The sequence below is a fragment of the Lepisma saccharinum genome, chromosome 14, assembly GCF_977018435.1.
Source record: "Lepisma saccharinum chromosome 14, izLepSacc3.1, whole genome shotgun sequence".
Classification (NCBI taxonomy): Eukaryota; Metazoa; Arthropoda; class Insecta; order Zygentoma; family Lepismatidae; genus Lepisma; species Lepisma saccharinum.
This window is the reverse complement of record NC_139242.1, coordinates 23412085-23439219: the sequence shown is the minus strand read 5'-3', so window position 1 is coordinate 23439219 and position 27135 is coordinate 23412085. Positions and strand designations below refer to the sequence as shown.

Below are 27135 nucleotides of genomic sequence, written 5' to 3'. Positions count from 1 at the left end.
GAGAATCCATCACTGTTGCCTTGTAATCAAGGGTACCCAAGTTTGATACCCAGTTGAGGCACGTATTGGTTAAGATCCAACTTTAAAATATAGGTAAAGTGGATTTAAAAACTAACCCAACCATATTAAGATTTTTTTGCTGTAACTTTTGTTCTTAAATTGCAGTTTGTTACAATTACAATTGTTCAATTGTTCTACAATAATATAGTATTTACAAATTCTTGTTAATATACCAATTAATTCTTATCGATCATTTTGTTAATATTAAATATTTTCTTCCATGTTTTATAGGTATGCCATAGGGAATGCAGAACGCCCTACATTGAAAGATAAAGTAGGCTGGCTAGATACTCTGGCCAATGATACACGTCAGTATTATCGTGACAATGATACAGGTGGACCAACAATAAGAGTAAGTGCCACATGTATAATTTTTAAAGTTGTATATTTTAATCTTTATTGATCATTGTGTTAATATAGTTTAACCCTACAATAAACATTTATTTTCTATTAATAAATATTCCTATATCAATCACACTACACTTTCTTCGGCATTTGCTACCGTAGGTTGTGCTAAATTGAGTAATGATCTGGTTTATTAATTCACATGAAACAAAAGAATGAATTTTTATGAAAATATTCATTCAGCTTGATGTAAATTACATTTAAATGAGAAAGTTATTTTTCAATTGATTCATTGACTTGGCTTATTTTACTTTTATTTTCTGCCACTTTTGACTAATCTCAAAGATGAGGACGAGTAACGAAATTAAATTGATGAAGTGACACTTACAAAGGAACCCCATGCCAGGCTTGGATTTGAACCCAGGACCACTGGCATCATAGTAGTACACGGTGCTAACCACCACCATTGAGGTTTGCAATTTATTTTTAAGCATCTCCTTAACTTTACCATACATACTTTTTCCTTTGTTTATTTTTGTGTTTGAAAGCACACCATGATTCTTTAGGTTTTGAACTATTATTTTTTAACAACATGCCAAGAATTCCAATCAGTATGTCCTTGAATTACAAGTAACTATAATTTTGATATCAGTTTGTTATGAGAATGCTATTTATTGTGTAAACATTAAAAAAAAAACATTTTAGCATAGTTTTCTCTCTTTTACAAAACATCATTTTATTTATATTCAATTTCAATATAGTTCCTGTATTGAATAAGAGAACTCCGTATTCTCTCCTATTGATTTTTATCAGAAAGTGATGAGATGTAAGTAAAGAACCCATTTTGTTGTTTCTAATTATTTCATTAAGCTCATCAGGTTCTACTGTCTTGTGCATATAAGGGTTTTTGGAATAATTATTGATTCAACCCTTTTATTTCAAGAAGAAGTAAAATAAACTTGTAAAAAAGCTAAAAAAATTGTAGCATTTATATTTTTAATGGATGATATTCGACTTGACTCGGGGAAGAAATCAGGCAAACAGATTCGCATGTGTTAAGGAAACCATATGAGATGCCTTCTTACAGCGAGAAAATTTGCATTTCAACACTTTACACACTTTTCACGGTTTCTGTAGGGCTCCAGAAAAGGTAAAGAGTAAAGTACACATTCCTCATATGATCACGATAATCATACCTTGAATGCTTATCTGGCATATTTTCAATGCAGGATCTGGTCTGTTTTCCTGAAATATGACTCAATGAATTGTGGGGGAAGTTGTTTGCTGAATATCATCCATTAACCTTCCTCATCCCTAGTTTATATACAAATATTACTTAGCTAAAAAATTTCCACATATCAATAAAATTGCCATAAAATCCTTGAAATTGTTTAATATGTTGTCTTATGTACAATATTTTAACTTTTATTTCTCTGTCTTTCTCTTTTCAGTCTCGATATGTAACAGCTTTGTATTTTACGTTCAGTAGCTTAACATCAGTAGGTTTTGGAAATGTAGCTCCAAACACTGATGCAGAAAAAATATTCACCATTTGTGTGATGCTAGTTGGATGTAAGTAAATTTACTTTTCTCTACTTGCTCATGCAATCTGCAAAAGAATTTCAAGGAATTACTGAACCAAGCACAAAGATGATGCTTTGCAAGACTGCCTGACTTAGACATAACTTAAAATAGTTTTAGAAGTTGTTTTGAAAAATAATTTCAAGGTTTTTTTTTTCCAATAAGGAATATATTTTGAAAATATTTTCAGCATTTTGGGGAAGTTTAAACAAACTTCTTAATTTGTTTGTTAATTCTAAGGATTAATGTGAATTTTACATCATGTTTTGCATTTCATCGTTTTGCTTTGAAAAGGTCTAAGTTAGAGTTAAGTGAAATGTGATAATGATAATTTATTTTGAATTGCTCACTATCTTCAGTTTATAACCTTTGGCTACATCGTACTCTTTTCCTTACTGGCTAATGCTAGCCAGGAAACTATGCCCCTTGGACCCCCACATGTTCACATAAGCACATGCACGTAAACAAAAACACACATAAACATGCATAGATATACAAAAAAACACGAAAAATCATGTAAGAAAACTACCTATATACTGAATATGATTCACTTTATAGCAACACTCATAGTGTATGTTTAAGAAAGAAATGTAAATAAGCTATATATGAAAAAATATGACTACATTTCATAGTAAGATGAATAGAATGTGTATATCTATAATGAGAGAACAACATTTTTCATGCATAAAAAGTTGTAAAAAATAGAAATATACACTTTCTTTTAGATAATGTATTTTGTTTTAAAAAGGGCTTGCAGTTACAATTTAGTGAAATGTCATGTACTAACACACACAAGGTAAATTCTACATTAACATAGTACTACATAAACATGTGGGAGTCAAGGGGGCCTGGGCTCCTGACTAGCACTAGCTAGTATACATTTACAATACTCATGGAAATCGAAATAATTAAAATTATTGTCAAAAACTGACTTTCCAATGACAGAACAGTATACAACAAATCACTATTGAATGCACAAGATATCAACAACATCAAATTAATTCCAATTTAGTGGACCAGTTCCAACTAAACTTGTGTTATAGTCAAAATTGGATAAAAAAATATATGTTAGGATTCTATTTCGAAAACTTAAATCAATGAAAATTAATTGTAAAGAATTGTAGAAAATAAGCAAATGTACACTTTTTGCTACATGCATTTTTCCTTCAATGTCATTTATTTTGTGGAAATGGTTATTTTTTGTCCACAAGACAAATGAAAATCGAAAATGCTAAATTTTGCTTTGAAGCATATAGCCTGATTAATCATAATAAAATTTAACCATATTTAAACTCTGATAACGAAATTCAGTATTTCTCTTTCACTAATAACTAAATCAATCAACAGATAATTAACGAAACAGGAAAGATTACATGCTTTGAAGAAATATTTCTGAATAAGCAAGAAAACTGAAATTGTAGTTTCTTTTAAAAAGAAATAAACTTTTCTATTTCTGCATAAATTCACATCCTACTGTATTGTAACAGAAAGAAGCATACTGCCATCAGATGCAATTGTGTACTATGAACTTATGAATTTTACTAAAGAATTAAAATGACATGATTATGATTTGTGAAGATCAACAACTTTGAAATGTTTAAACTTTGTTATTGCACATTCATATTCATAGGAGAAAAATAGCATTAATATATAAAGGCCTGATTGATAAATATGTGGATTTTGAATTACAATTTTTACTGTGAAAAATCATTTTATAAAGAAGTTAACAATTAAGAATTACAACTATATAGTACGCTTTGCAAAAGTTTCATTGCAAGCCAAAAAAGTATTGTTTTTCATTACTTTTTATAGAAAATTTTTGAATGTTGAAAAAATTCAATTGTTGTAAACTGTTAATGGCACCTTGGGTGTTGCATCTTCATTTTTGATGAATTGTGGTAGTTTCACCGATTTTTTAATAACTTCAAACTTATTGCAGTCGAATTTATTTAATGAGGAAAAATTAACCAATAAATATACTCACATCGTCCAGTACTTCATTGTGAGCAATTGATGTTGATGAGTACCGACAGACATTGTACAAGAGACAGGAAATGCTTGTACAAAGTTTTAACTAACCACTAACATAGGAATAGTTTAACCAAAATCAGTTTCTCATTGTGCAAGAGAAGACTAACAAGATATCAAAGTTACATGACTGTTTCTTCATTTTCAGCTCTAATGTATGCAAGTATCTTTGGTAATGTATCAGCGATTATCCAAAGGTTATACTCTGGAACCGCAAGGTATCATACACAGATGTTACGTGTTAGAGAATTTATTAGGTTTCATCAAATTCCTAATCCTTTGAGGCAGAGGTTAGAAGAGTATTTTCAGGTTAGTTTTGGTGTCTTCAGTGTATGGGAATATTTTTTTGCATGATCGAGTGTCAAAGTTAGAAGTAGCGAAACAGCATTGTGGAAATCCTTATCGTACTCTAACAAACGTACATAACATTCTCTCGTTGTACCTTGCAATAAGAAGAGTTAGTTGTTGTGATCCCCTTTTTCTCTTAAATGTGTGTTTTCTTTTTTCCATCTTTTTTTATTAAAATGAAGCCCCCCCCCCTTTTTCTCCCAGTCCCCCTTTTCATGTTTTGTTTTTGTGTTTAATTCTCCGTCAATTTCGTTTAGGTTTAGTAACATCGTAGACATTTTTTAATGTTTCTGTGGACAGTACTTATTAGCTTTTTCCTTTAGATGTCAGATGGATACTGGTAGAAGTTTTGCATTATGTAAATGTGGATTGTGTTTGCTGTGTGCCATGAGATACATGATATGTGTTGTAAACCATGCATCTCAAGTATTGTTCCACTGTAAGTATTTTAAAATTATTGTGATCGTTAACAAATATTATTTGTTTTTAACAGAATTGTCTGCCTCGTCTTCCTGTTTGTACCAAGTTGCATTGTGTATTGCATCTGGAATGATATTTGTACTGTAGTAAAAACAATCTTTATCTTCAAGTGAAATGTTCTCATTGTTGAAACTCAAGGCAACAAGTTTTGGCTACTGGCATATTGTAGCATATTCAGTGCATGAAAATTGTTCTTGAAAGTTGAATTTGCCATTGTCAGTCAATGGTGTGTGAAAGGGCAGGTTTGAGGGGCTGTTTTACCCTGAAAAATGAACGTAATTGTAATTGTAATTTATTCTCATTCTGTGGACTACATTACGGATATTTCTATCTGTAATAGTACAGAACACGTCATGTCAGAACATGTCAGTATAAGATTATAAGTCAGTATAAGATTATATACATGTATTTCGCACATATAGTTTGAATTTGAATCGGTGTTTGAGAGAAAAAATGCCATCCTTGCCCTCCTGAAAAATGTCTCCTCCTTCCCTCTCCCACCACCATCACCCAACCTTACGGAAAAAATTCAGCACATTACTTAGAAAATGATTTAAAGACATAGGAAGTAGCTAAAGAAAAGAAGGAGTTATCATTCATTAATTTGATTCATTGATTGATTGATTTGATGTTTTAAGTCCACTTTTTGCACAGTAAGGCTAATCGGGACCGGACCTACGGTTTAAAGTGGAATCCGAACCACTATGTGCCTCCACCGGGTATCAAACCCGGGATCCCTTACACTAATTTAATTTATACTTAGTTGTCAAAAAGTAAATGAGTTTTATACTACATTTAAATTATATGTGTATTAAATTATCTTATGAGAAAGAGAAAATAAAATAGCCTTTAATATATATGCTACGAAGTTCCTGCTTTTACTTAAATTTTTCTGCACTTACATGGAATATGTGAGGGAATTAAAGATGTAAAGGGTTACCTTTCCAGAAGGCACCCACGTACTACACCTCAGTAACTGCAATGTTGCAAGTGAACGAGGCTCTGGCATATGGACATACAACCACTATAATCCTCTGTAGGGCTGTGTGTTGTCCTGTGTTTTATCTTTATATGTACTGAGTACCACTTTACAGCCTCAGCTTTTAACATTCCAGCTGGAAATTTTTCCAATTGGTTCCGATAGCCAATAAGAGTTTTTAGACACTCTATCAGAACCGATTGGTCATTCGGAACTAATTGGCCAATTGGAACCGATTGGTCAATTGTAATGAATTGCTTTCTATTGGAAAGTATTTTATTGTTTTCAATATTGCTTATGAAAAATTCTTATCTATATATCTGTAAATGCAATGGAGAAATCATATACAACAACTAAAATAAATCTCTGGTAAAGAATGTGGAATTTGTAACTTAGAAAAACTTTCACGTGCAAATATTTTTAAAATATATGAACATGTTTTTAACTCTGTAGCTTCATTGTGTTTAACACACTTATAGAAAATCGAAAAACATGCTGATTCAGTCATAAATTGACATCATGTTCTTCCTTTATACTTTCGAAAACAGCAACAAATTAGGTTAAACAAAGAATCTGACCCACAACACTTGAAAAAGTGATAAACAACCAAAACACTGTCGAGATCGACTTAGTTGATCAAAAGATTGCTCATTTATCAAATTGCATTACATACACATAAGAATAACCATGGAAATTCCATATTGCAAAAAACAAGAACTAATATGAACATCTATTCCAACTACTAGCTGCTTTAAAGTTGAGTTGGTTAGAGTTCTATAGGTATATATTAAGATAAATCTGACTTCAGTAGTATGAATTAGAATTCAGAAGAAATGCTGTTTTTGCCAATGAACTTCTATATCACAGGAAATGTGGGGTCAATAAATGAAATTGTAACATATTGATTCTACAATATATACAAACTTAAAATTGAATACAATTCACCAATTGGATATTGTCTTCATTTTCCAATTGGTTTCAGTTGAAATTCCGATAGCAATATAAGGCATCCAATAGAATACAATTCAATCCAATTGAAATTTCAATTGGAACTAGTAATAGAAAATTCCATCTGGGATAGGTAAGGAGATTTTAGTCCTCATAGACATGTGTTGATTTTAGTTACAGTAAGGGCTGGGCATTGGGTAATGTGATGGGTGTAAATAACCCAAGTATTGGTGCACCCAAAAAAATCTTTCAATCAATCAATCAATTAGTAAGGATGCCATGAATTGTTGCCTGTGAAGTTTTCACCTTAAAATATCTTCAATTTTGCAAGCGAATGTGTATTGTAAATTTGCTTGTCTGTTTATTTTAGTTCATATTTCTGTTTAATATCTTATATTTTTGTTTGTAATATAAACAGTTGAAGTTTGTTATTACTGAATAGTTAAGTACATTTTTCTTACGTTTTTCAAAATGTACAAGTATCTTTAGATCCTCTTAGAAATTCTGCAAGACTTCATCACACTGGTAAGAATGAGAAAAGTAGATATTTTTATATGATTTAAATCATGTATTAAACCTATTTTCGACTCCTAGCTGAGATCAATATAGTTGAGAAGTATCAATCTTGTACAAGGAAGTATTGCCAAACATTTGGAATGTCAGGAGAATGTTGAAATTCTGCTTGGAAAGTTTTTCAAGGTATATCTTTACCAAAATAGTATTAATATTTGCATGTTTTGAGCAGAAATTTGTATTTATAACCTAAAAATCATGAAGGAATTATCTCTAATGTATTCTTATACAAAAAACAAGCATGACGATTGCTTATAGTACAATCCATTGATGATGGTTCATAAACATTCTCTGTAATTAGATTAGATTCTTGTTATTTATGTGTTAATAATATCATAAATGTATCAACAATTGAGAATTTTAGAAGGACTTTTCACAATATATTTGATAGGATTTTTTTGTTTACAATTTGTATACAAAACCTACCTACAAAGCTAGACTCTTTTTTAAAAAAAAATATTTGTTTTGTGAGGTATCATTGAAATTATTATACTCCAATTGTTAAAAGAATGAATTAAAAATTTTCACTGGTACATCGATACAAATCAATCTATTATCTTCTTTTGTACTGTATATGACATTGACAAGATTAAATCCTGAGTGCTTTTTACTTCTATGAATTTTTCTGCTTTAAATCTCTCCTATAAAAAGTGTATAATAGGTTGATCTCTGATGTGGTATGTATGTGTAAGTTATTTTGTTTTATGATAAGATATTATATTTCATAATTAATATTTTAATTATTATAGAAAAATTGAAAAAAAATTGTTAAAGAGTCATTTATTCTATGTAGAGTGATTAATATTATTTGTTTTCATAATATTCTTGAAATATTTGTTGGTATATTTACAGAAAAGAAGAAAGGTTCTCACTTATTACTGTTATGTAAATTATTTTTATAAACATTCTATTCTCTTATATTTAGCATGCGTGGACATATACAAATGGTATAGACATGAATAGTGTGTTAAAAGGATTTCCAGAGTGTCTCCAGGCTGATATATGCCTCCATTTAAATCGCAATTTGCTCAACAATTGTGCTGCCTTTAGTGGAGCTTCTCCAGGATGCTTAAGGTATGTTATGCCCTGGCCAGGGCCATGCATTTGTCACATTGAGAAAAATAAAATTAAATACTGTATATTGCTGTTTTCAGATTGTTGGTTATTTACCAATTGTAACAGATTCTGCAAGGTTTTACTGGTAGTAAATAATGAAAAAGTACACTCTTTGTTCTTTACATTCATAGAGAAAGATAAGAATTAAGTGACTTAATTTTTCCCTTTTAAATTCTGTTCTACAAACAATTTAGGGATTTACTTTCTTTAGTGTAGAAAGCCAAATTATGTAACTATATCAGGGACAGCTCAAGATAAAATTTTCACCTGGGTGAGGTGAGTTTTGGTGCCCTTCTACTCTCCATATTGCCTCCCCTTCCCCATATTTCTACTCTGGTCATCTACTTTCCAACTTCCTCCAATAAAAGCATGACCATGTTATACACTTATGGTTTTAATCAAGGTTATTAGAATTATATAAGGTTGAATCGTAAGCTTGTTTACTCAAAATGCATGTGATCTGATGACGAATCTAACCCCCGTAAGTTCACATAAAAGTGTTGCATTATCCACATAAAAAGATCACAAAGTGAAAACTTGAAATGGAGCACAGAAATGCCTATATCTTGATGTGAATTCATTTATGGTCCGTAATTACTAAAAATCTTTAGAGGTTTTCACTTCAAGGGAGTTGAAATTGCTTATTTTCAGATAAAAATGCAAGCTATCTACAGTGCTCAAAAAAGTTTTGCATATTCAGGGTTTGTGATCATTTTATTGTACTAGATACATGGGATCATATTTAAGAGTACAGGGGATACATACAAACAGAAAGAAAACAGTGCAGCCATGCAGTTGAAACAAAATCATACCAGAATCACACCACAAGAACAAGATTGAAAATGTGGGATGCGAAACATAAAGAAGGCGGTGCAATGCCGTGTACCTATGGCTCGCAGGCATGCTTGGGATCAACAGATGGGAGTTCAGTACCGTGTTTAGCCACCTCGTGCCCGAAGGCATGCTTGAACATGATGGGGCATGCTAAGGATAAGAGCATTCAACTTCTCCTGAGGAAGACTGTTCCACTCTTGAATGGCAGCCTCCTGCAATTGCACCTTGTTCACAGGAGGATTTTCGCTGCTGACAATTGCTTGCTTCGGGTGTCCCTATGCATGTTCCGCACAGTTCATGTCTGGTGAATACGCCGGCCACACCATGTGTCAAATGCCATGCACATCAAGGAACTCTTGAACCACTCTGGCTCGATGTGGTCGAGCGTTATCGTCCACCAGCGTGAAACCATCCCCCACAGTTGTAGAGAAACCTGCTACCACGGGTTCAAGAATAGCGTTTCTGTACATCAGAGTGGTCAGGTGACTCTGGAGAGGAATTAGGGGCGTACGTCGACCAAACATGATTCCACCCCCAAAACATGATGGAGCACCCTGCTGTTGGTGACGTTTCTGAATGAAGGGCTCGTTCAATCTCTCATCTGATCGTCTCCAAACCCTTATGCTTTTGCTTAACGGGTGCAAACTGATGGTGACCTCGTCTGTAAAGAGCATGTGATCCCACTGTTCCTGACTCCATTGTTGCCCACCTTACACGGTCTCTCTTATGGTGTGGATTAAGAGGAAACTTGGGAATGCGTCTTCTTGACGTCAATCCTTCCTCATGAAGTTGATTCCGCACTGTCTGATTGGAAACATTCGCTCCTGAGGCTATCCACAGATCTTGACGAAACATTCCACAAAATGCATCACTACAAATATTCACAATTTTCAGTATCAAATACCAAACAAATTTATTATGCGAAGGAAAATTTGATTTCAATGTTTGTTATGAGCAATTAACACAGAATGAACTTTTTCATTCATGAATCTTCGTTTAAGCACACACTTCTCGTATGTGAGATTTGAAGATTTGTTCTCATGAGGAAGGAAGCAAGGAAAAAAACAATTCAAGCACTCATTAGCTACCAACTGGAGTTGGTTTTAATGATGGAAAATAATAGCCTTATTTTTAATTTTGTTTAAGTGTTACTGTTAAGGGATGCTTTTATTGTAGGTATGTATTTATTTAATACCTACATAATGACATAAAAATTACAGTAATCTATTAGCTTAAATTGATACATGATTTTGCAAGACACTTATTATGTTATGCAGAAGTAACTTCAATTAATTCTTGGCAACAACAACACATCTTGTGAAGACACATAGTGGTGCAGATTCTACTTTAAACTGTAGGTCCAGTTCTGATTAGCCATTCTGTGCATAAAGTGACCTCAAAGAAACAAACGAATCGGAAATAATGTTTTGGTCCTAATTAAGGGGATGACCAGGTCACCTGGCCCTTAAGCCGCCCCTGAATTATATTTATCTTATTAATTATAAATGGGACATAGAGTTGGATTGCCGAAATTAATAGGAAACATTTGGTGAAGTGTGAATTGTTTGTATGTAGTATGTATTCAATTGTACTTTCATTGAATAAATTCTATTGAGCTGAAAGAGCCATACTAAATCACTATAATTCCTCTCCTTGAAGTATGAACAGAATAATGTAAGAAGGAAAGACGCTATAGTGACATTTCAGAATTCACTTTGCGAGCACTGGGGTGCGGTACTAAATCAGGCAGGGAAACAGGTTAGCTGTACTTGTCCCCCCTCCTTCGTCAATTTCATCTTATCACCATTCATCCTCATCTTCGTCATCTTCAATTGTTCAAGTTTGCATTCCAGAAATGGCATTATTGACATCAGTGATACTCATGAGTTCATGTAGTTCTATTGAATTCCAGAAAGCAGCCTAATCTATTGAATCCAAGAGTATGTTTTAATGTAAAGCATAAGTATTATCTTGTGATTTCAATGATTGCTCTTACTTTACAGAGCCCTATCCATGAAATTTAAAACCACACATGCACCTCCAGGAGATACGTTAGTTCATCGAGGGGATGTCCTTACTTCATTGTACTTTATAGCAAGAGGATCTATAGAAATTCTGAAGGATGACATTGTCATGGCAATTTTAGGTAAGAAGATTTTGAGGTAATAAAATAACTTTCTTTTGATATCTATGCAATTTATGTTCTTCTTAAACCACATAACCACTTTTTGTAGATGCAAAATAATGTAATACAGTTATTTTTAGTGGATTTTATTTTTTCTGCGACATTTCGTCCTGGTTTCCCAGAACATTTTTAAGCTTACACCAAGAAAAACACACACACAACCTTATGTGGCTAGTCATTCTACACTTCTAAGGAATGTATAATTTATGTTCTTTATCTACATTAAGACAACTCGGATTAATAATATTAACATTGTCTATAGGATTAAAGGAGTTAGCATTCTTTCACTTATTAACACATGCATCTCTCTCAATCTCTCCTCCTTCCTTTTCTCATTCTCTCTCCTTCTCTCTCTCTCTCTCTCTCTCTCTCTCTCACTCTCTCTCTCTTACTCTCTCTCCCTCTTTCTCACTCTCTCTCACTTTCTCTCTCCCTCTCTCTTTCTCTCTCTCTCTTTCTCTTTTTAAGTCTTTATTATTTTTATGTGTTGGGGTGGTAATTCATGTTATAGGGGATGTTCAAGATATTTGTTGTATGGGGGGTTTAGTTAATAAAATACCAATATCCGTTTCCTCCTAGGAAAACTGTTTTTTCCACCTTGCTGTACCTCCCCAGGTGTCATAACTGGCTGTTTCTTCCCCTCCCCTCCATCCTATAACCAACTCTTCTTGCCTTCCTCCCCTCCCCCTCCTGATGGCACTGACCTTCCCTTTATCCTTCAACTAGTTTGGCAAGTTAGAATCTTCCACTTTTGTGTTGAAAATTGAAGGTGGCTCTGGAAACTTTAACAACTTACTTTCCACAGGCTTTTTTATTAGTTCCACCCATTCCGATCCAATTTCCCCTTTGTTTTTGCTAATTTTCTCTCCCTGTTCATGCAGATGTGCTTTGTCTCTGCCACTTTTCTCTCTATTTCATTTTCCCCCTTCTCTTTCAATTGTACATTCTTAATCCTGTGCCCATATGCATGGGCGTGTGGAAGGGGGGCAAGGGGGGGCCACGCCCCCCCCCCCTGGAAAATGAATGTGTACCTTAAAAATTATATACTTCACACATAATTTCATTTCAATCACAGTAATTTATGTTAATTATTATAAATTCGTTGAAGAAACATGATAATTTCAGACTGAAATAGTGTTTTTTGAGAGGGCGTCACTATTTTGGAGGAAAATATGTGTCCTTTGCCCCCCCCCCTGGAAAAAAATTACCTTGCTTGCCCCTCCCTGGAAAAAATTCTGCGGACGTCCATGCCCATATGTCAGCATATGCACACTCAATGCTGTTCTTGAATCTTCCTCTTTAATGTCTCCCCTACATTCTTTAATTTTCTCATTGATGCTTCTCCCTGCTCTCCTATGTACCACATCCACCACATTCTACTTCATATACTCCTTCCATTTCCAATTAATCACTCTTCTTTTATCTTCTATATTCATTAAACCATTTCTCGATGTTCTTTGGTGGCTTGAAGGCTGCTCTTAGTGCATTTTTGTACAGATGTTTCTTATCTTTTTATCCATCTTTCTTCTCTTTTTGTGCATCCTTATCCTCTTCTTCTTTTTCCTTATCGTTCATCTCTTTCTTCATTTTCTTCTCTGTTCTTCTTATGATGTGAATTATTTTCCCTGCTTTGTACCAATTTTTCTGTGCTGCCTTTTTTATCCACTTCATTTCTTTGTCATAACTTGTTTTCTTGTTGCATAATATCTTTGCCCTCTGTACAAAATTCTCCCAAATATTGTCTTTTGTTCTTTCATGTGCAGATTCCTTGTGGATCTACATTCATCCCACTAACTCTTTGTGGTACACCCCGATAACAAGTCCTTTTCCTTTTACTTCAATGGCTATTTCCAAGTAATTAATCTTTCCATTGTCCATTTCCTCTTTTGTGTACCTTATTCTTTCATGACCTGCATTCAATAATCTAAACATTTCATCTGTTGTTTCTCTGCTTTTTGCTATGAAGATCACATCATCCACGTATGTCTTGGAAAAAATTAACTGATCTTTCAAGGCTTCAATGGCTCCCTTACATACGTTAGCTAACAAACATGATAAGAAGTTCTCCATAGCTAATCCTTATTTCTGTTTAAATACTTCTCCTCCAAAAAGAAGAAAAACATACACATACATCTGCCCATCTTATTATGTTCCATACTGGCAGTTCTTCCACCTTTGCTTTACGTAACAACTTTTTAGAGAGCATCCAAAGCAATTTCTTTTGGAATGCTTGGGTACAATTCTGTTATATCAGGAGAAATAAATATCACTAAAAATAACTGTATTATATTATTTTGCATTTGAAATTCATACATTAAAATAGGTATTGATATACAGAGATAAGTTACTTTTCTTCCAGGGAAATAATTCATTTGTGATTTTAGATTATTATCTGACTAGGTTGAACCATACATTTGTGTGGATTATTGAAGATTAGGCACACACAGGAGATGTACTATGTAGAAATTTCCAGCGAAAAATGCAGGCTCGACCAGGACTCAAACCCAGATCTCTGGCAAACCGTGTCATTGCTTTAACCACTAAGCTACCGAGCCAGCCTGGCCTCTCCTGATTTTTCACTATCGCTGTTTTACCTGCGTGGAATCGTCTCTGCCTGTGCTATTGCAATGGGATCTGTTGCCTTTGAAACACAGTAGACTTTGACGTTGCCAGGTTCCTCCCAGCATAGAGATGTTAATTATTGAAGATTAGGCACACACAGGAGATGTACTACGTAGAAATTTCTACGCTGGTCTACTGTCTTTCAAAGGCAACAGATCCCGTTGCAGTAGCACAGGCAGAGACGATTGCACACAGACAAAACAGTGATAGCGAAAAATCAGGCGAGGCCAGGCCGGTTCGGTAGCTTATGGTTAGAGCAATAGCACGGTTTGCCAGAGACCCGGGTTCGAGTCCTGGTCGAGCTTGCATTTTTCGCTGGAAATTTCTATGTATTTCTGTGGATGTTTGGCCTTATTTCTTTTCGGGAGTGGCATGGAATTGTAAAGGTGGAGGTTGAGAGTACACAGTTGCATTCTAAGAAGTCGAGATACACAGTAAGATATTTCATATATTTGTAGCTTTCCACTCTCCAAAATGATATTTGGGGGTCAATTTAGGGGAGGTTGCATTTACTCCCCACATTTTCCCCAAATTCTTTACTGTTTTCATTTGAAAATGTTGATTTTGTCAAAATTTCAGAGCGGGGTTGTAGCCATTAGCCTCCCTCTGTGTATGCCAGTGTGATAGAGTATGGGTTTCTATTCGAACGGTGTGAAAATGAATGGTCCTACTTAACAACACTTAAAATTATGGGGAACCAAATGTTTAGTTATCTCACCTACAAGATACACAATATATTTGTAAAATTTTGTTAACAGATCGAAACCACCAACAGTTTACTGTGTGTCGATTGAACATTTTGTTCATAGTTCATATACTAATGTCCAAAATTAAAGCAACAAACGGAAATTCTTTCCCGTGTGTCCATTTGACCACATAATACGATCAGGTGATAGTAATATTTATGATGTCATAGACAACTGGTTTAGGATAGAAAATAAACTAACCTTAATGTGCCAGGATTTATCAACAAAAAAATCACGATAGCAACAGGTTAAACTTGTCAAATTTATATATATAAAAAAATCACACGAGGAAAGGATTTCTGTTTGTTGCTTTAATTTTGGACATTAGTGTACATTCGCATATGTGACTCCATTACCTCAGTTGTTGGTTAGAAAAATTAACCACAAATGTATTTTTTTATTTAAGAAACAATTAATTTTTCCTATTCATTTTTAGAATACTAACTATACAATGTCCCAGCTAAGTGTAGAGCAGGGCTGCATATAGCAGCAGAGGAGGAGGAGGAAAATCGAGTGGTGAAACTGCAACATTGCCAACCGTGTGGTCATTATCGTACATATACAGAAATGTCATGGCATGTACAGAAGTACGGTCCAGACTTTAGTCCGTAAGCTAAATGTACGACTCGTCAAAATTTGCACTTGCTGTTTTATCCCTAATATTTCCCTATGAAATCTTAAACCATGCATACGGATCTGGAGAGAAAGATACGGTCCATTTTCCATGTACATATGGTATTATCGGTTTCAAAAGTTTGCAACACTGACAGAGTGAAGCACGGAAAGCAGGTAACTCCAGTCGCCCATTATGCAATCCCGTTTCTCTCACTGTTCATTGGTGGAGCCGTCTCGTGTCACTTCTTGCGCAGAGACTTGTTCTCATTCGCTTGGTCTACAGTTAGCTGGTACAGGGTTTAAATGGAAGTATTGTAAGAACAATAACTTGCAGATTTGTATGGAAAAGTTTGGCTTTGCATTACTCATCTTGTTCTTATGACTGATTAGTTTCAAAGGTTCACTGCCTTACATGTCTGTGCTATACTGCAGTATTTGCAGTAAAACAATGAAAACCAAAAATTCATATAAACTTGTGATTTAGTGTAATATTTTATCAAATGAGTCCAGGGGAAAACCTGATAAGACTTTTTTTTATAAGAGAACAAATTCAAACTTTCAAGGTTTGCGACCTTTCCCTCTTTGCCATTTTTAAACTTTCATATTTCTCAAGACTTACTGAGTTTTTGTCCATACAGTGACAACATACAAAACTACGCTGATGGAGCTATTTAATGCTATCAACATTGGAAATGTCAGGTTTTTCCTGTATGCTTCAAATGAAAAATGATTGTGAAAACTTGAGTAAATTTTCAGGGAGTGCATTGAATTTTAAGGTAGATATTATTTTGTATTGTTCTTGTACTCTCTTGTCACCATTGTATTTTGAGTTTGCAACATGAACATTCTTGTATGAACTGCTGTATCAAGAATCTTTAGCACTTCTTCAACAGGATAACATAAGTTTAAATGGGCCATTCCATTGCCATAGGTGGGACACACAGACTACGTTTTTGACATTAATGTACGATGTGCATTTCTAAAGAAAGGGCCGATATTTTGTAGGAAACAAGAAAGTACGTTTAGCAACATTGTATTATTGGTTACAAACATGTACATATCTATTTCATTTTTCAACATAGTCACTATTATTTTCCAAGCACTTTCTGTACCGTGGCACAAGGTTGCTTATACCCTCTGCATAAAAGTTCGCCACCTGGGAGTTCAGCCAATTCAACACTGTCGTTTTCAACACCTCAGTTTCTTCAAATCGTTGAGATGAAAGCCACTTTTTTAGGTACAGGAACGGATGAAAGTCACATGGTGCAAGCTCCAGACTATATGGTGGTTGATCAAAACGTTCCCATCCGAACTTCTGAATAGTCCGAACAGTGAGGGCAGCAGTGTGTGGTCTGGCATTGTCATGGAGAAGCACAATTCCCGAGCGCAACATTCCACGTTGTCGGTTTTGTATGGCACATCTGAGTTTGGAAAGTGTTTCACAGTATGCTTGCGATGTGATTGATTTCCTCGGTTCCAGGAAATCCACCAAAAGCATGCCCTATTGGTTCCAGAACACAGTTGCCATCATTGTCAACGTCAGTCTGAATGCTCAGTCTTCCACTCCCCTCTTCATCGTGGATATTTGTACAGCCTTCTTTGAATGCGTTACATCATTGCCGCACCTTTCCTTCACTCATTATACTGTCACCATACACTTCACACAATTCTCGATGAATTTAAGCACCATTTTGTCCTTTGGTGTGAAGAAATCGAGTCACAGAACGGACCTCGCACCTGGCAGGATTGTGTATGCATGCAGCCATTTTAACACACTCCAACACACACGATAACGAACAGCTGACTAGCGAAAGTATTCTACTGATACTTGAGCAATATTTTTCTTAGTTTCTGTGTGATGAATTATGAAACTATACACTGTTGATTAAACATAACTACCCTTAGAATACTTTTCCAGATTTATAGCTATAGATGAACAATATTTGGTCATGTGGTAGGACATATAAAATACTTCTTCTTTATTTAATAAGAACTTTATTTTAATTTCTGTGAATTTTCAAGTGATGAGAAATAAATTATTTAAGACAAGGGGAGGAAGTAATTGACTCTTGAATATTAGATGTAGTACAGTCACATTAGGCACTTTTGGAGGCAAACCTGGACATTCAAGAAAATGAGACAAAACCTGCTGGAGCATGTAGTACTACTTGAGGTGTATTTCTCACAGAAAGTCCCAAAGAATCCTGTTGCGGGTTTCGGAGATATGACTTCGTCAATATGGCTGCCATCAGAATTTATAGTGCAATCTTTAAACACGTATGACTTCTCACAGGATAGAGAAAGAAACGTTCTAAAGTTCTTAAAACGCTCTACAATTATAATATCAAAATGTTCAATAGTACCTTATAATTATTAAGTAATTTTCGAAAAAACTGTAAAACATGTAATGAAAAATCTAATTTTCTCCATTTTGGTAAATATATTTAAGACAATATTTCCAGTACATATACACTTGTGTGCAAAGAAAGGGACCCACCTCACACTTTTGACATAAAATGTTTACTTGTTCTTACTTTTTCTTCCAACTGTTTGGAGGCGCTAGTGAACTCTGCATTCACCTATCCAAATGGAAGTGTCTAATCCTACTTATATGTAGATAAAGTTCAGTAATAAATACGTATGACGTGTTCTGACAGGTAAAAAAATCGCTGTCAGAATTGATTTTGAGAACTTTCTGCATCAGTCATTACATTATTTGCTATCAGAATTTTATGAATGTGTTATTGTGTGCATAAGTTTGTTAGTGTTGTTTTGTAAAATGCACACAACACTGGAATTAGCCGCACAAGCGGTTGCTTTAATCCAAAGTGGGTTTAGTCAGAGAGATGTGCCGCGACAGTTGGATATGACTCTCTCAGCAGTTGGAAGGGTATTCCAACGTTATGAAGAGACTGATTCCTTTCGTCGGCGGCCAGGAACAGGGAGAAGGCGTTCTACAACTGTGAGAGATGATCGCTTTATTGTGTCAGCAATGCTAAGAAAATCAATTTAATGCAGTTCAAGTGCAACAACAGCTCCATGAGGTTACAGGTGTAGTTATTAGTCAGTGGACAGTAAGATGTAGGCTACAGGAAGGGAACCTGACCCCTCGAAGAGCTGCAACTGGTCCAAAACTAACGCCGGCTCATCGTAGAGCTCACCTTCTGTTCGCACAATATCATCAGAACTGGACATTGGCACAATTGTGGTCTGTTCTGTACTCCGATGAGACCAGGATTTGTCTCTATGGCAATGACAGGAGGAAAAGAGTTTACCAGTGACCCAACGAGAGATTTGCTGAGTGCTGCATTGAAGAGTGGACTAGTTATAATGGTGGTTCATGCATGTTCTGGGGTGCAGTTTTTATGGATGCATGAACGGATATTGTTGTGAATGCTAGTAGGGAGGGCTGTGGTCACCAGAGAAGGGGTTTGACACCCAATACATTGAAGAGATTCTGGGAGAACATGTTGTGCCTTATGTTGGTTTTATCAGAGAAAATTTTACTTTTATGCACGACAGTGCAAAGCCGCACACTGCAAATATCGTTCGTGAGTACATTGCAGAGGTTGGTTTTTGAGTTATGCAGTGGCCAGCATGCAGTCCTGACCTAAACCCCATTGAACATTTGTGGGACGAGCTAAAAAAAAAGAAAAAAAAAGAGTTTGCGCCAGAGTTCCTGCACCTACTGCGATCCCAGATCTACGTGTTGCAGTAGAAGACGAGTGGCGTAATATCCCATAGGAAAGAATATTAAATTTTGTTCAGTCTATGCCTAATCGTATGCGGGCTGTTATTAGAGCAAGGGGAGGCCATACACGTTATTGGAAATTAACAATTGTTACCATATGTTCTTGAAAACTCAGTTTTCTATCATTCTGAAATGGTGTTGTTTTTTTTTCAAAGCATTACATTTTGAAAATTTTCACTTATCAGAATAAAACAATGTTAATAAATTTAGGTTCACTTTAAGCGTTATTAAATGATCTTCCAAACAACATACTTCATACTTCTTTTATTGTCTTATTTTCTTATTATTTTTTTCTGAAAAACATTTTATGTCAAAAGTGTAAGCTGGGTCTATTTCTTTGCATGCAAGTGTATTATACTTTGTTCGATAAATTGCCCAATCAATTATTTTTTTTCGTTTGGCACAACAACAAAGTTTTTCTCTCTATCCTGTGAGAAGTTATACGTGTTTAAAGATTGCACTATAAATTCTGATGGTGGCCATATTGTTGACGTCATATCTCTGAAACCCGCAACAGGATTATTTGGGACTTTTTGTGAGATATACACCTCAAGTAGTACTACATGCTCCTGCAAGTTTCGTTTAATTTTTTTTTGAATGTCCAGGTTAAACTCTAATTTGACTGGACTAATGAGTTGAAGGTGGAATGTAATACCTGTAGTTAAAGGAGAAATTGGTTTTTGGTGTCACTGGTGGGACACAATCAGGCGCGGTTGGCTGTATAGCGCAAATATGCAGTGAACCCCCAGTAATATACAAAATAAACAATAACTGAGATGTTCATAAGCATAGAGTGTCAAATTCTCTTAGTGAAAAGGGGAAACTGCGGGCCAGAGCTACTCAGCTCCCCTCTAGTTCCGTTTCGTGCAAAGTCTCCGCTGAACCTCTGCAAGGCAACCCCTACCATGCTAAAAGCATAGGACGGCTAGCAGAAGCTAATGCGTACATATGGTGAAAATACATGCAGTAGGATACTCCAGAAGGTTGTTGCGTCAAAACGGACATGCACAGTTCGTAGTATCACCAGCGAGCTGGAGTGAACCACGCTCTTTTCTCTTCCAGTGTTGCACTATGTGTTTCAATTTGAATTCATTTGGCATTCTCATTGTATTATTTATATTTTACAAGACTTATTAGATTATTGAAGAGGGTGTAATATAAATGTAGAGGTGACCCCAAACGAAAGCTAGAAGTAAAGATGATGGGACAAATAAGATAAATATGATAGAAAACAACTTGCCTACACATTCAGAGTTTTCTTCTTTAAGATGGAAACACTTCAGGTGGAAGGAGCCGAAAAGTCAAAAATAGCGCGAGGGCGAGGGGTCGCTTATCGGACAAGACTTAAACAACCTTTTGGTCTTCTTACGTCAAGACTAAATGCTTTTGTTGACATGTTAGGCTTTTTAGGTTTAGTTGTCTTAGAATATGTACACTGCAATTTTCGGGGCTTTACCGTGCTTGACCAAAAATGAAGTATTTATACTTTATTCAAGCCTAAGCTAACAATGAAGGCATTTCGCACTTACGTCAGAAGACTACCAAAAGTTGTTTGGGTTTTGTGCGATCAGTTATACTCTAGCGCGAGATGATGTTCGAGGGGACCCGCGCGATTGACTTTGTTACGTGTCATTGTCTCCATACTTGTTAGTTTGTTTTGAAGTGCGTGGCTGGTGATTGAAATATACCTATTTGGCGTGGTGATACGTTGAGTGGAGTGAGGTGGATTGTGTATTGGAAGGAGTGTAGTTGTTGCTGTGTGAGAAGTTACCATATTGCATAGAATAGAATCGAATCACTTTGATTTAGAGATATACTTTCGAATAGTTATATAAGAATTATCTTTAATCAGGGGGTCTTGTGTTCGATTACTGATACATACTCATTTTAGTAGGCAGAGATTTGTATTTTTAACTGTAGGTTCAGGATCCAGTTCCAATAATATAGTCTATTTGACAGTGGTGGGACCAGAAATGAGTTGGCAAGAGTGGAGGAGGCAAAATTGAGGCGAGAATATTTTCTGAATTCTGAGATACCCCTAAATACAATACCATACAAAAATCTTAAATTAAAATGATCGCCCCCTACACACACACTCCTTGGTGCTGTCACTGTTATCTGAACATAAAGCAAATTAACTTTGTCAGTAATCTACCGGCCAAAATTTGATAATTTTCCCAGTACTATCTCTACGAACCAAAGCGTGTAGTGTCTCAAAAGGTTTAGATAAGTCCACTTTGCATAATTTTGGTGAACCCCCAAGAAAATTATGCATGAGCTGCGCCTGGACACAATACAAAAGAAAAGTAAATCAAAAAGTTAAAATAAACAAACAACATGTAAAATACCTTCTACTACAGGATAATTATAAAGTTTCGATCCATTTCTGTGAAAAACAGATATTAGAATCAAACCAATAATGAGAATGGAAAACCTAACACTTAGTAACACATAATCTATCAAAACTTCTACAGATAATGTAAACCCAACATCAGAGTAACATATAATCCATCACAGGTTGCACTGAACCTTATTCCAAATTACCACCCTGCACATCCACACAAAACTCCCAGCGACGCACCGCTCATTTGGATTAAGGCTCAGTGCAATTTGTGATGGATTATGTGTTACTCTGATGTTGGGTTTACATTATCTAGAAGTTTTGATAGATTATGTGTTACTAAGTGTTAGGTTTTCCATTCTCATTATTGGTTTGATTCTAATATCTGTTTTTTCACATAAATGGATCGAAACATTATAATCACCCTGGATTAACTGAATTATGTGTAATGTTTGAATTTCTATCCAAATGACAATATTACATTCTTGACTCAAGATGAATAATATTACACTATTGTAATCTTAAATATATAATTTTAAAAATAGAGATTCAAGAGCACTTTTTTAATGAAATAACCCAAATATATAAATGATTAATAGTTGTAGGCATGATATATGCTGGAGATAATATTGTGTGCTTTGAACTCACATTATTGTCTCAAATTCCTTATTTTTTTACATTTTTTATAAAATTATGTTGTACCATTATTATATTATAGCTGTTGGATGAAAGTAAATTAATAATTATCTATCTAATTGCAGGCAAGGATGATATTTTTGGAGAGAACCCATGTGCACATCCTACAGTTGGGAAATCTTCTTGCAATGTGCGTGCCTTGACTTACTGTGATTTGCACAAAATACACCGAGATGATCTCCTGGATGTGCTTGATTTATACCCAGAGTTTGCTGAATCCTTCAGCAATAATTTGGAAATCACTTTCAACATGCGAGATGTAAGTATTACTACAGAAAGTATTTTGTTAACTGTATTCCACTTCGTTGCAAGTATATTATGCAACCTTGGTGGAACATTTTCTATTGTATCTGCCTGCCTACAATATAGGGTGTTGGACCACTATGTTGGGGACCTGAGATTGATTTTCTGCATGGGTGATCTCTAGAGGCTCATCCAGAAACTCGTCAATTTGAAATTTGGGTCCACCTTGCAGAGTAAATTTGACCACAGCATGGTGCTGATCACATCACCTTCACTATGCCCATCTGGAGGGTGACACTCACATGCTCACCAACTTTTGAAGTTGAAGGAGTGTGAGGTCTTTGGCTAGTCATGAGGGTAGGCCATGAGTGTGAGGCAAGGATGACCACCAAGGGAGAGGGTGAGTGTAAACCTTGCGGGTGAGATATGTAGCTAAAATTAACAAAGAAAATCTTCATCCAAGGACATTGAACCACATTTGGCTAGGGATGCTGCCATTTCTTCATCAGATGTAGGTTCAGTTGTTAGCCAACCTCCATGGTGGAATGGTTAGCGCAGAATGCTATGATCAGGGCTCAAAATGAAAATTTTCTCAATATGAAATGCTTTACTTTCATTAACATGGTGTTTTCATATTTCTTTTGTCTCTGATTACTACGGCGACGGGATTAACAACCAGTGACATGACATTTCTATATTAAAATTAATAATATTTAATATTAAAATATTTACATAAAAATCATCTGGTGAATGCAAGGCTTCTGAAATTTCTTTTTTCTTTAATTTAAACCAACTGAAATTGTGAATTGTAGTCAGTTTGCCCAAAAAGGGAAAAAAAATAATTAAATATACATATCGCCAATACTTTGTCTCAATAATACTTATTAAAAATCAATTTGTGCAAGTGAAAGATATTTCCATAACATTATTTTGCATGTGATTCAGGATTTAACTTATTGCTTGACTGACTTGAAATTTGACTGTTGGATTAATTGGACAAAGAAGAAAGGATGACAGAAAATTACTGAAAATGGAAATTCAAGACGAGGAATTACTGCAGATGGTGTACTGGTTGCAGTTTCAGCAGTCCATACTTGTCTCCAACTTAGGTAACATAGACGCTGCCGTACTCTGCTAAGCCCTGTCGCGGCAACAACACTTCTCCTTGTAGGTATATGCGAAGCATATGTGAATACTAAAATATGTCCTATTAAAAAGTATTGACCATTTAATCCACACTAAAAAGGAAAATTATGTGGAAAAAAAAAAGAAGAACCAGAATGGTTCATTGCCATTTCTGATGAGACAAAACAGGAAGGTTCCAGATATTCACGAACTGGAATGCTGTTCTTGTCTGCCATCCTGGTCCACTCAAGTCCTCTGAGGTCCATTTTGAGCCCTGGTTGTGATGCCAGGAATTCATGGGCTGCCCATGGATGTTCTTTGTGTTATGGTGTTATGTGTGTGGTGTTCGTCACTCACCCTAATCATTGTGATTAGCCAAAAGTAGTAGAAAATTGATGCTAAATAACGAATGTTATTCAAAAGTTCAGTTGTCACTAGCCACAGGCATCATGTGCTCTTGGGCACGTTGGGTGTGAAATTTTACATTTACTTTTGCTGGAATACCCAGACAATTTGCACTAATATTCACTATCCAGAGGGTGGCCCTCACAAGGGCAGACCTCACCCTCTAGAACATTTGTAAGGGTGAGGGAGGGTGGGGGCAAGCTGCAATGGTCAGGGTGTATGATGGTGAGGGGGAGTCACAAGGGTGAGGGCAAAGTTGAGTTGTGAGAGTGAGGCCAAGGACAAGTCATGAGGGAGAAGGAGATTGATTTTAAATTAATACCTCTGGTCAATACCGAGTTAATTTGGAACCCTACCTCTGCACATGGCTCAGTGCCAGATCTATAAACTGCAAGACCTTCACCATTCAGTATGGGGGGCTATGGATGAGCAAGCCTTTAGGGGGTGCTTGCCATTCTCTTTACATTCTCAAATATGTGTATGTAAAACAATAAATGCACAGTAAATTAATTGTCCAGCACCACAGAGCAGAGACGAAAAGACCACCTGAATATTGTCAGGTGAAAGGATTTGTTATTAATTTTAAATTGGTTAAGATGCCATAGTTTTCAGTTAATAATTTCTGTTGAATGCTCCATACCGTAAATTAAGCATTAATTTCTTTCGAACCGTGAGTTTTTTCTTCCCTAGCTCTGTGGTGTGGGACTACTAGTTGAGATTGTACTGTATGCGTACATATGAGTTACGAGGTAAAACGGGTCTTACTAATACTCCAACACAGCGGAGCAAGGGACGAAAGTCCCATGGATATGACAAAATTACTATTCACTTGGGGGTCATCAAACCTAACCCAACCCAACAAATGACAAACTGATAGCAAAAGCAGAGCAATTACAGAAATATTATGAAGCACATATTAGTCCATCATTCTCAGCTGAATGGTCTAACAAAAGTGACTTAACAGAATTTTAATCTATACATGATTTTTTAAAATTTATCTATGAATGAGAAGCATAATACAATTCTTCCAAGTTTTCCAGAGGTATACTGACCTCCATGATGGAGTGGTTATCACAGTGCGCACAGGGGTTCCATATTTGAATCTCTGCTTGGACGTAGCTGTTCTTGGTCAGTGTCCCTTTACCAATTTCATCCTATCATCTCTCACTGTAAGCTTCATGATTAGCCAATAGTGGAAGAAAAGCTACACTAAATAATATTTTTTTTTTTTTTTTTTAGTAGATGCATGCACACATACACACACACACTCACTCTCACTCACTCACTTTCTGAAGAAACATAATAACAATAAAAGCTTTGACATTTCCTTTCACAAGTAAGTGTATTTTGTGGCCACGGTGGCTCAGTTCGTAACGCGTCTGACTACCATGCTCAAGGTCCCGGGTTCGATCCCCGGCCGGTTCAAATCCAGGAACTTTTCTAACGGTGAAAGCGGCCCCGGCGCCCACCCAGCGTCGAATAACATGGGTACCTGGGGGAAACCCTGGGGGGTAAAGGCGGTTAGGGGCATGATGCTGATCACATCACCCCCACTCACGACCGGATCAAGAAAGTGTGGGGCGTTACCCCCACACCCCCTATACGCCTTCATGGCGTGGTGCTATGCACAGGGGAACACTTTACTTTTTACTTCAATTAATCCACCAGAGGATAAATAAGGTAAAAATCATAGCTTATAGTTTTCGATTAAATTATTATTTAGCTGGTAAATCTTATAGAGGTACATCATTTCAATTCTTTTCTGATGAGGGGGGGTGAGGTATGTTTAAGGGCATATTAGGTTTGTTGTTGTTATCTGTTGTAGGTGGCTCCGGTTTAAGTAAGTGTATTTTATATAGAGGTGCCTTTAGTAATATTTTGCGGGAGGGCCCAAAATTTGTAGATCCGGCACTGACAGGGCTGTTGGGAGGAAAGTCAAACCAGTCCAATAACGCCCAACCTCAAATTGCAATAGGCCTGTGATTGTCATGGTCAATAACTGAAACAGAGTTTAGTTAAATAATATTTCAGCATAAAAACCAAAGGAAAAATTGCATAACATTGAAAAAATTGAGTGTAAATAGAATTATATTTGCATAACTGGCTTTCTAATACACTATTTCTCATGTTTTCAGGAGGATTTGGCTGGCGTTGATCCTCGTGTTGGGCGGCATAAAATATATCTTGCTTCAAGATCAAGTTCCCAAGACCGTGACTCAGACGTTCGAGGCCATGCTTACAAATTACCACGCCAACGGAGGAACCAGAGCAATGCATTAGTACCACGGCGGGAATCAAGTGAAGATGGATCTGACTAGTACGATATTTATTCTTCTTCCTCTGGGTTTACAGCAGTAGTGCCAACTTTTGAAAAATATTGGGTGGGCTGAACTCTGAAATTTGTTTCGTAATTTCATTCAATGATATGTGTCATAAGTTGACTGAAGGTTTGTTCTAAAATGCGTTTCTTGTTTCTATGTCAGAAAATGTAGGTTTTTATGTTTAAAAACTCTTTCAGGCCATTTCTAAAATGAATACATGAATTTTATAGCAGACGTTTTTGCCTATTTTAGGCAAAAGTGCCTATTTCAAAGGTAGCTGCATTTTTTGGAGTGTCTAATTTGCGAAAATGAAAAATCTGTTGATATTCATCACTTCAGTGCCTATATTCATTTTCGGTACTTTTCTGACTGCCTTTTTTGAAACACTTTAGTGCTTATCAATCCTCATCCTGATTATAACCCCTTTTTCCCTTACTTTCATAATAACAATGTGGCCATTGATATAGGACCCTGAAAAGTATCATATTGGAGATGTAAAAAATTGTTATGAAATATTTTGATAACACTCAAGTCAGTACTAAAGTTGTGAGAATTCTTTACATGTATGATGATGAAACATTTTACTTTCTCAAGTGTGTGGACTTTATTTGTAAAATAAAATATAATAACGGGCAAATTATTGGGTGGGCTCAAGCTCCACAGGCCACAGGCCCACATAAGTTGTCACCACTGGTTTACAGTATGATGTGGGCTTAAGCCTTCTCGCCTGTTCCCTTCTTAGCTAATATGTATTTCAATTTACTTTCCAATTCCTTACTCTCATCTCCTTCAG

General features: G+C 35.7%; 1 protein-coding gene across 11 annotated transcripts in view; it reads left to right on the top strand.

Annotated features, from left to right (window-relative positions):
* Window positions 1–27135, top strand: part of LOC145998727 (voltage-gated inwardly rectifying potassium channel KCNH6-like) — a 1156077-nt gene that overhangs the window by 1071319 nt on the left and 57623 nt on the right. For all 11 annotated transcript variants that reach the window (XM_083135244.1, XM_083135252.1, XM_083135248.1 and 8 more), the window contains 7 exons: window positions 292–412; window positions 1857–1977; window positions 4163–4323; window positions 8268–8416; window positions 11296–11438; window positions 22314–22507; window positions 26157–26338. In XM_083135244.1, the coding sequence (XP_082991370.1) occupies window positions 292–412; window positions 1857–1977; window positions 4163–4323; window positions 8268–8416; window positions 11296–11438; window positions 22314–22507; window positions 26157–26338 (1071 nt within the window). The remainder of the gene's footprint in view (window positions 1–291; window positions 413–1856; window positions 1978–4162; window positions 4324–8267; window positions 8417–11295; window positions 11439–22313; window positions 22508–26156; window positions 26339–27135) is intronic.